The following is a 10,523-nucleotide window of genomic DNA, read 5'->3' on the forward strand; positions in this document are numbered from 1 at the left end:
ACAGCAGCCCACCAGGCTCCCCCGTCCCTGGGATTATCCAGGCAAGAACACTGGAGTGGGCTGCCATTTCCTTCTCCAAGGCATGAAAGTGAAAAGTGAAAGTGAAGCCATTCAGTCGTGTCCGACTCTTAGCGACCCCATGGACTGCAGCCTACCAGGCTCCTCCGTCCATGGGATTTTCCAGGCAAGAGTACTGGAGTGGGGTGCCATTGCCTTCTCCATACACTATGCTAGGCCATGTTAACTATATTATGCTAAACTTTACCCTGCTGTCTGTGCTATTTATTGACACAGCCTTGCACAAATGTCTTTCTGCATTTTTGTACTTACAACATAGAAAGTTTATCCTGGCAGTCAACTAATTACTCTCTTTTCAGCCAAAATAACTTCAGTGTTTTGACCTCACAGCCAGCAATACCCATATACTAGTTTAAAGAGGTGTCTTTTAATTCAGTTAGGTTAAAACCATGGCTTTCCTGGTGGCTCAGAGGTTAAAGTGTCTGCCTCCAATGCGGGAGACCTGGGTTTGATCCCTGGGTCAGGAAGATCCCCTGGAGAAGGAAGTAGTAACCCACTCCAGTATTCTTGCCTGGAGAATCCCATGGACGGAGAAGCCTGGTAGGCTACAGTCCACAGGGTCACAAAGAGTCGGACACGACTGAGCTACTTCACTTTCACTTTTCACTTTCAAAACCATGTCAGGCAGTGATAATAGTAATAACAAATGATTATATACACTATGCTGCTGCTGCTGCTGCTAAGTCGCTTCAGTCGTGTCCAACTCTGTGCAACCCCATAGACAGCAGCCCACCAGGCTTCCCTGTCCCTGGTATTCTCCAGGCAAGAACACTGGAGTGGGTATACACTATGCTAGTCAATGCCTAATCAAAAAAGTTTGGTTCATTTAAGTTTAATTTTATTCAACATAAGTTATTTGAATACTAAGGAAACTTTTCACATCATAAGTTGAAGTACTTAACAAGGGAAATGAGCACATTAAGTATACAAAAAGTCTGGAATCTGTGAAGTCATTTACTTAGCTAAATGCTGCTGCTGCTAAGTCGCTTCAGTCGTGTCCGACTCTGTGTGACCCCATAGACGGCAGCCCACCAGGCTCCCCCGTCCCTGGGATTCTCCAGGCAAGAGTACTGGAGTGGGTTGCCATTTCCTTCTCCAATGTATGAAAGTGAAAAGTGAAAGTGAAATCACTCAGTCGGGTCCAACTCTTAGCGACCCCATGGACTGCAGCCTACCAGGCTCCTCTGCCCATGGGATTTTCCGCAAGAGTACTGGAGTGGGTTGCCATTGCCTTCTCCAGCTAAATGCTAAGGGGATCGAATATTCAAAAGTTACATAATGTGTAACTTTTTAAATCTTGCACATAGAAACAAAGAATTGTAAGCTGAACTTTGAAGCTTAAGAATTAGGTTTCTAAAAGTTGTAACTTATAGTTGAATTTTAATTTTAACACATTACATCTCTGAAGAGTTTTTCCTTCCCACAAAACACTCAGGTATTTAACAAATAACAATGTCTTCTTCACATTGGTTAGGGAGAGGTTTGGCTCTTGGCAGGATCCCTGCTCATAGCAGGAAGCACTAAGGAGCTGATCCTGCTCTTGATCTTGTTGATATCACCCTTGTTACTAAACGCTATGCTGTCTCATACACTATCCTGCCTAGATGTGGAGGAATGGGTTTAAGTCAAGAGAATCTGCATCACTAAACAGCCAACCAACACAGCCTTTGTATGAGACACGATTTAGATTGATTTTTGTTTCATGTAATGGTTTTAAAATAATATTCAATATTTTTAGAATAGATGGGAGTTAATCTCAAAATCTAAAAAATGATAAATTACTGTTACCTCTAATCATGCCAAGGATCATCATGGATTGAATACTGAACCAGACTGATTTTCACTGCAGGTTTATTTATCCAATGATACAAAAATTTTTAGAATCATTTAGATAAATATTTTAAAGTACAGTTTGACAGTAATATACTGAGCCATTTCACTTACTTATAGCCCCATGCAGTAATTCCTAATATGAGGGCCAGCACTAAAATGGTGCCAGCAATTATGCCTATTATAATATTGGTACCAGCAACACCTGGGGGGAGAAAAAAAACAATGAAGATCAGTGAATACAGCTGAAATTTTGATATAAAATTCTTTCAGGAACTTTATTCTCCAGATTAATGATCATCACACTAATAACATTTGTTTTAAAAAGTGAGCATTTTTTCCTTTATACAGTTTTAATTTTAGAGAAGCTTTTTCCCAAATTTTATTTATGTATTCAGATATAATTGTGACAAAACACTCTATCAGTTTCAGGCATATGACAATGATTTGATATTCCTATATATCTTGAAATTAAAAGCAGGCATTTTTAAGGGAAGAGAAATCAACCATAACTTAGCAATTTGATCAATTGGTTTTTGAAAAATAATTATTTGCGTATGTTCCCTTTTAATTCTTGTCCAAGTGCATTTTGAATGGTTTTTTTCCCTGTATTTTTCTGGAAAATATAATGAGGTCATTGAACTAACATAAAGAATAAAATAAGGAGAAGAAAGGAGTATCACTATAAAGCACAATACCCCTGGGGAGGAATACTTAGAAATCATATTTTGGACTCCAACCTCTTCCCTAGAAATTCTAGAAATGTTATTGTTCTTATCACTCCATTTTCACAACCCGTGTAAGGTCCTTATTTTGTGTGATATTTTGTCTGTGTAAATATAAGCTTCTAAAGGGAGAAGACATGGCTACAGATGGTCAGGTGGTATACATTATAAAAGACTGTAGTTCCCAGTCTTGCCAATAATGACTGTGGTATCTGGGAAAAACAATGGAAAATACAGAGTCAGGTGAGCTGGAGACTGGTGCTGATGACCTGTGAGAGCGAGGGTGCACCAGACTGGCAGGGGGCCAGGGCAGGGCTGGAGATAAGGACCGGGTGATGGTGCTGTTGTGTCCGGCAGCAATAACAGTCAGACAGTCTGCAATGCAATTCTTAAGGGATCACAGCAGTGAAAGGGGTCCAGTGAGTCAAAGGACTGGACAACAAGCCCAAGTAAAAGCCCGAGAGCAGAAAACGCAGGCTGGAGGCCTGCCTGGCTTCTGGCTCAGAAGACCTGTTTGGTTGATAAAGACTTATATTCCATGTTAAATTGCGGGGCTCTCACCCAGGGCAGCTTAGTTAGCTCTTTGTCTGCTGCACTCCTGAGGAATCAAAGACAGTAATCATGGATGACTGGAACAGATTCCAATTCCCCATGATGGAGTGGCAGCCTCTCTATCTGGGAGCCCTCAGGAGTCACATGGGACAGCAGGGCTCAGACATCCAGGAGACTAGCCGACTCCACCCTGCCCCAGTCATCTGTGGGATAGAGGGTGCAGATACCAGAGGACTCCTGGGGCATTGGGATTTTCCCACTGTAAGACCTAGCCCATCTCCCCTTCTTTTCTTTCCAGAGATTTAACATGCGTGAGTGCTTAGTCACTCAGTCATGTCTGACTCTTTCCAATCCTTTTAACTAGCTTGCCAGGCTCCTCTGTCCAGGGGATTTTTCAGGTAAGAATGCTGGGGTTGCCATTTCCTCCCTCAGGGGATCTTCCCAACTCAGGGACTGAACCAGCATCTCCTGTGTCTTCTGCATTGCAGGCGGATTCTTTACCCACTGAGCCATGGGGAGAGCTCCAGAAAATTAACAGGGATCAATAGACCCTGATGCTGGGAAGGAGGGCAGGAGGAGTAAGGGGGGGACAGAGAATGAGATGGTTGGATGGCATCACTGACTCAATGGACATGAGTTTGAGCAAACTCTGGGAGATAATGAAGGACAGGGAAGCCTGGTGTGCTGCAGTCTATGGGTCATAGAGTCAGACACGACTGAGCGTCTGAACAACAATCAACTCAAATGCTAGTTCTGGTTACTTCTAAGTAATAGTATGACTTTTGACAAGCCAGTTAAATCCACAGACCTGAAGAGGCTTCTTTCTACATTAAGTGCAGGAACCAACCCCACAACCATTGCTAAGACTGAAGATGCCAAAATCCTAATCACTCTGTGAGTTTTATTATGAAAGTCACATTGACTAATACATTTAACCTGTATGGATGATTAGAATAAAAATAATAATTTTCTCATTCTTTGGAGCTGAATGGACTTCAGGACTTGAACATTATTTTATGCAGAAGAATACTCAATAATGAAATGATAAAAATAGTTTTAAAAGGGACATTCATCTTCAAGGTATGTCTTCTTTCCACTATCTGCATTTAATTTCTACTTCTCCATTTGGGCCACTCTTGCTTTTAGAACTACACCTGCTGCTTCTTATCCATGTCAAACCCCTTCCAGGCACCTTGGCCAAGGTTACTACTTCTAGAATTACCTACAGTAGAGGCTACAGAAACTGGAGTTTAATATAGATGTGGTTCTTTAAGAGAGAATATTAAAGCTAACAAAATATTTTTAAAATCAATTCAAATTTTTCCTCATTTACTTAGTCCCAGTATATAAGAAGTATAAAATATAAAATCATACACTTAACAATTTTGATTACTTTATTCATTTAAAAGAAATACTAGGGCTTCCCTGGTGGCCCAGTGGTAATGAATCTGCCTGTCAATGCAGGAGACACAGGTTTAATCCCTGGTCCAGGAAGATTCTATAAGCCAGGGAGCAACTAAGCCTGTCCACAACAACTATTGAGTCTATGTTCTAGACCTTGGGCTCTGCAATAAGAGAAGCCACCACCACGAGAAGCCCACACTCTGCAACTGGAGAGTGACCCCCGCTCCCCACAAGTAGAGAAAGCCCATGCACAGCAACAAAGACCCAGCATAGCCAATAAATAAAAACTAAATCATATTTTTAAAAAAAGATGCTAGGATTTGTTGTCAGCTCCAAATAAGTATAATACTTGGAAAATATCAGCCTGATATAGAACAAGATATGGCTAAATCAATAGACTAAGTTATATTCAATATTTCATATTACGAGATAATGGAAATAATTGGTTTCATAATGAGGGCCCCAATTGTACATTGTAATTCATTATTATGTGGATTTAACTTATATTTGAATTATATAAAAATAATCCAAACGAAGCTTAGGAAGGGCAGTTTTCTCTTCCTTGTGCATAAAGACAACATAATGGGACCAAAGTAAGTACCTACCATTGCCAGACAGCGTAATGCCAGCTTTTGCATCATCATTGTAAGGGAAGTAAGTGCTGCAGTCTTCACCTACCCAGTGTCTGTTACACACACACTTCAGCTCATTACTGCAAACCTGAAACCCAAAATCAATCTAAAATCAACACTAACTCTTAGGTACAGAGGCATGCAAAATAAACATTAATTTTTAAAAATAAAAATTAATTGTATTAATTTCTAATAATTGTATGCCTAGAATTAGATGGGATTGGACATTTATTGGTATTTTCTTCCTATTTCTAATCACTTACTAATTATCTTGCTCAAAAACTATTTTCTAGAGAGCAACAGTTGACCCAGAGAAAACAACAAAGTTTAAGAGAGAATTTACATTCCTTACACAAAAATCGATGATCAATTTGAATTTTGTTAACCCAAGTTTTATGAGGGAGATTTTAAAAAACTAAGCAGAATTACAATCATTTTCCAATTATCCAATACAAAGTTTTCTTCTTCTAAAGAAAGGGTCTTTATACCAAAATTTTATTCATCTTTTAGGAAGCAGATAAGATAAAGGGAAATCTGACAAAGAAGAGGTGAGGCCTGAGGCTTTGCAGCGGTCTGAGAAGAAAGCTTCACAAAACCATAACCTGGGCACCTCACCCCAAGCTCCAGGGCTTAGCTATCTCAGGGGTCATGGAAACTGAGAAGTCCCTCAAACAAAGCCTAGGGGAAAAATTCACATAAACTGGCACCACATTTTTTAAAATTATCAGACAATAATCTTCACTTATATATTCAGGAAACAGAACCTATGTTTCTGTTCTAAAATCTTATTATTCAAAGCAACTTTGAAAGGAATGAGTAGGAGAGAATTCAGTTAGGGTTAGGATCAGAGAAGTTCTTCAGAACTCAGGTTTGATGGGATGGGTTTCTCATTTTTGTCTGCTTGAATTTGCCAGAAGACAACATACATGCAGATTTAACTGTACGATAGATATGATCAACAAATTGCAGATTTCAAATTAATTCAGATTAGCAACTTTCTGCAGATTAACAAATATGCAGGAAGGAAAAAAAAAAAAAAGGCCTGAGTTTGAGACCCCAACTGTGTTTTCAACAGATTAGGTCAATAATCAGGTCAACTGGTTTCTCCAAGTGTGTTTCCACATCATGCAGCAGCACCAGTATATACACTGACAAGAATAGTGAAACACTGTTCACTGTACAATGATCATAATAAACACAATCACAGCTGACATTATTGAATATTCACTGTGTCACAGGGATTGATCTAAGTATTATGTATCAGATACAGGTGTTAATTCCCTGATTCTTCACAACAATCCTGCATCCTAGGCAATATTATTATTCCCACTTTATAAGAATAGAGTGAAACACAGAGAAGCTAACTAATTTGCCCAATCTCACCCAGTTAGTAAAGAGGAGAGCTGGATTTCACACTCAAACTGTCTGGTTCCAAGCCCACACTCTTAACCTACATGATGTAGAGTATAAAGAGAATATTTACTGTATTTCACATTTTAATTTTTGTCACATATACAAAGTTGAGTCACTATAAGTTAAAAACACATAGGATATAACCTTTCTGTATTATGCATATTAATGATTTGATGCTATTTGCCACCTGATTTACTTGTGTCTATTACTTTTTTGTGTGTGCATGTGTGCTAAGTCGCTTCATGTGTCCAACCTTTTGTGACCCTATGGACCGGAGCCTGCCAGGCTCCTCTGTCCATGGGGATTCTCCAGGAGAGAATACTGGAGTGGGTTACAATGCCCTCCTGCAGGGGATCTTCTTGTACCACGGATTGAACCTGCATCTCTTAGGTCTCCTGCACGGGCAGGTGGGTTCCTTACAACTAGTGCCATCTGGGAAGCCCCATCACTCATCATGCATTACTCATTCCTTAAACAGTTAATTAACACAACTCTGTGTTACATACTCAGGACTTCTAGATGAATAAGATACAGTATTCATTAGCATTATGATCAAGAAATTATTCCATTATGCTTTTCTCCCATCTCCCAAAAAGCATCTCTCCCTAACATCCTCTAACTTATAAAGGAAAGAAGACTTAGCAGATTCCTTTGAAATAAGGAGCAAAACTACTTCCTATATACGTCCTCTATTCTCCTGTACCAGAAGAATTCCTATTCTTAGGCAAAAAGTAACAATTACTAAGGCCTTCCTTAGGAAATTCTTGGTGTATCCTTCAGGGATATACACAGAATGACCGGGATTGAAGGCTTACACTTCCAGGACAAGGATTCTCAACTGGTTAGTATAACCAGAAGGAACCCAGAGAAGATAAAAAGAAAATCATGGCACATGCTAAAAGAAGAAGATTCAAGAAATTTTCGTCAGTGTAGGAATTTCTAACTGAAAATCACAAAACTGTACTTGCTAATAGAGCATGTTTATTTAACCTATAAATTTACCTATATCTTGTCAGATACATGATTAAAAAGATAGAATTTAGCCCTTTAAATACCACCATTTTTTCTATTTGGGCTTCCTAGGTGGCACAGTGGTAAAGAATCTGCCTACCAATGCTGGAGATGCAAGACTTGAGTTCAATCCCTGGGTCAGGAAGATCCCCTGGAGTAGGAAATGGCAAACCACTCCAGTAATCTTGCCTGGAAAATACCATGGACGGAGGAGTGAGACAGGCTACAGCCCATACGGTCACAGAGAATCAGACATGACTGAGCACCACCAGCACCACCATTCTTTCTATTCATCTCTGAGATTCATTTCCTTAATTATTCTGCTTCTATTTTTAGACGTTATTATCAGCTGGTACCCACTGTTTTGGTCAAGGCAATTATTTATGGTCTGTTCTAATTGGTCAGTGCCTGCTGCTGCTAAGTCGCTTCAGTCGTGTCCAACTCTGTGCGACCCCAGAGATGGAAGCCCACCAGGCTCCCCCGTCCCTGGGATTCTCCAGGCAAGAACACTGGAGTGAGTTGGTCAGTGCCTGGACCATCCCAATTGTTAAGTATTGTGGCCACTGCCCCTACTTTTTACTCCCTTTTTCATCCCATTATAGTTTGTTAAAATTTGTCTCCTAAGTCACTTGTAGAAAACTCAGATTATATTCAATTAGATCAATTTAACCTAATAAGAGTGGAAAATGGAAGAATTTGGTTAGGAAGATAAAACTTTCTCATTCTCAAGCTTTCACAGATTACACAACAGAAATATACAAATGACTATGACCACATGACTGTTTATACACTAGCTGGAGAAACATGGACAGGCACGTTTTCCATTATTACAGAAATAGGCAGTTCAGGGTCATATCTGTTTCTCTGATATAAAAGAACTGAATAGACCCCTATGGTGAGGCAGTGAATACTTACTCCATTTCCTGAGCAAACAGTGCCTTCTTTATTGCTTAAGCAAGTACTAAAGTTGAAGGAAGCCACAGGAAGACACCTGTGTTCTAAACACATCATTTTGGGACCACAGGGTGTCCCGTCTTCCACATAGCCAAGGTCAACATCTTCATCAAGCTTAACATGCCCACCACTAAAAATAAATTGAGAGCAAAAAGAAAGTGGGATTCCATTAATTTACATTTATCTTGAGACTACATTTAAAAATTTTAAAGTAGGCAATATCACTTTCTCTACTTTCTCTTTATTACCTAATTTTAAAAGTAGCATAAACATTTTCAATCTCCAAATGGAGAAAGCAATTGAATCTTTTGATCTAATTATTTGCAGAGATATTTATATTCCTTAGGATTTAAACATGATTATTATAACAAGGGCCTGAAATGGCTTTATCATTTTCCTTTGGCTACTATGCCATGTACAAGTCAAGTAAGCCATTATTAATAACATTTGATTTGATAAATAAGTACTTTCAAGATTTTAAATACATTTCAAACAATGATGAGAATTTTTTAGTTTTAGTTACATTTCCCCAAAAGATTGTTCCATTTACAAACTACAGTTGACCTTTGAACAACATGGAGGGTAGGGGTACCACCCTCCATGCAATTGAAAATCCAAGTTCCACATCCACAGATTCAACCACTGGGGGATTATGTAGTGTTGTAGCATATATTTATTAAAAAAAAAAATCTGTATTTACTGAAAACAACATGCACATAAATAGACCCTTGTAGTTCAAACCAGTGTTGCTCAAGGGTCAACTGTATATTTGAGAATGGCTAAACTATGGCAACAACTATTCAATACAGCAACCCATACATTAGGCAGGAGTAAGAAAGAAACAGGATAAAAACAATTAAATAAACAGGATAGGGACTGAAAATGTATATTCATCATCTATTCATATAGTACCATGTCAATGCTATTACAAAAATTTCCATTCTTGTTTATTTGTTTTTATCAAAATTATGCATGCATATAGTTTTATGAGTTAAATAGACATATTGGTTTTTACAATGCAGTGAAGGGATCCATTCCCCTACTCCTCTTATATCCTTCCCTGGAGGAATCACTTTCTACTCTTAACTGATTCTTTCTTTCTTTATGTACATATTTTTAAATAATGAGTTTGTATCACTATTTTTAATTTTCCTATTTTCAATATTATCAATTGACTGCCTTTTATGGAATTTGAGAATTCATCTCTTTCCCCTTTCCTTCCATTATACATTTTGTTGATAACTAGTTAAATTAACAACAAATCATGCATTGTTAGGACTTAGTAAATGTACACCATAATTATACCTTTTCTTTTACTTGTATAACTTTTTATTTTCCCTCAGATTCAGTTAGGTTCAGTTCAGTCACTCAGTCATGTCTGAGTCTTTGCGACCCCATGAATCGCAGCACGCCAGGCCTCCCTGTCCATCACCAACTCCCACAGTTCACCCAAACTCATATGCATTGAGTCGGTGATGCCATCCAGCCATCTCATCCTCTGTAGTCCCCTTCTCCTCCTGCCCCCAATCCCTCCCAGCATCAGGGTCTTTTCCAATGAGTCAAATCTTCACATGAGGTGGCCAAAGTATTGGAGTTTCAGCCTCAGCATCAGTCCTTCCAAAGAACACCCAGGAGTGGTCTCCTTTAGGATGGACTGGTTGGATCTCCTTGTAATCCAAGGGACTCACAACAGTCTTCTCCAACACCACAGTTCAAAAGCATCAATTCTTTGGTGCTCAGCTTTCTTCACAGTCCAACTCTCACATCCATACATGACCTACTGAAAAAACCATAGCCTGGACTAGACGGACCTTTGTTGGCAAAGTAATGTCTCTGCTTTTTAATGTGCTATCTTGGTCATAACTTTCCTCCCAAGGAGTAAGCATCTTTTAATTTCATGGCTGCAGTCACCATCTGCAGTGAT

At 39.1% G+C, this 10,523-nt stretch overlaps 1 protein-coding gene across 4 annotated transcripts in view; it reads right to left on the reverse strand.

The window, feature by feature from the left end:
• The window catches only part of ADAM22 (ADAM metallopeptidase domain 22), a 238,154-nt gene that overhangs the window by 30,387 nt on the left and 197,244 nt on the right, over positions 1-10,523 (reverse strand). For all 4 annotated transcript variants that reach the window (XM_010855352.1, XM_010855353.1, XM_010855351.1 and 1 more), the window contains 3 exons: positions 8,561-8,729; positions 5,195-5,309; positions 2,023-2,113 (listed from right to left, as the gene is read on the reverse strand). In XM_010855352.1, the coding sequence (XP_010853654.1) occupies positions 2,023-2,113; positions 5,195-5,309; positions 8,561-8,729 (375 nt within the window). The remainder of the gene's footprint in view (positions 1-2,022; positions 2,114-5,194; positions 5,310-8,560; positions 8,730-10,523) is intronic.

The sequence above is a fragment of the Bison bison genome, unplaced genomic scaffold, assembly GCF_000754665.1.
Source record: "Bison bison bison isolate TAMUID 2011002044 unplaced genomic scaffold, Bison_UMD1.0 scf7180017864364, whole genome shotgun sequence".
NCBI classification, from domain to species: domain Eukaryota; kingdom Metazoa; phylum Chordata; class Mammalia; order Artiodactyla; family Bovidae; genus Bison; species Bison bison.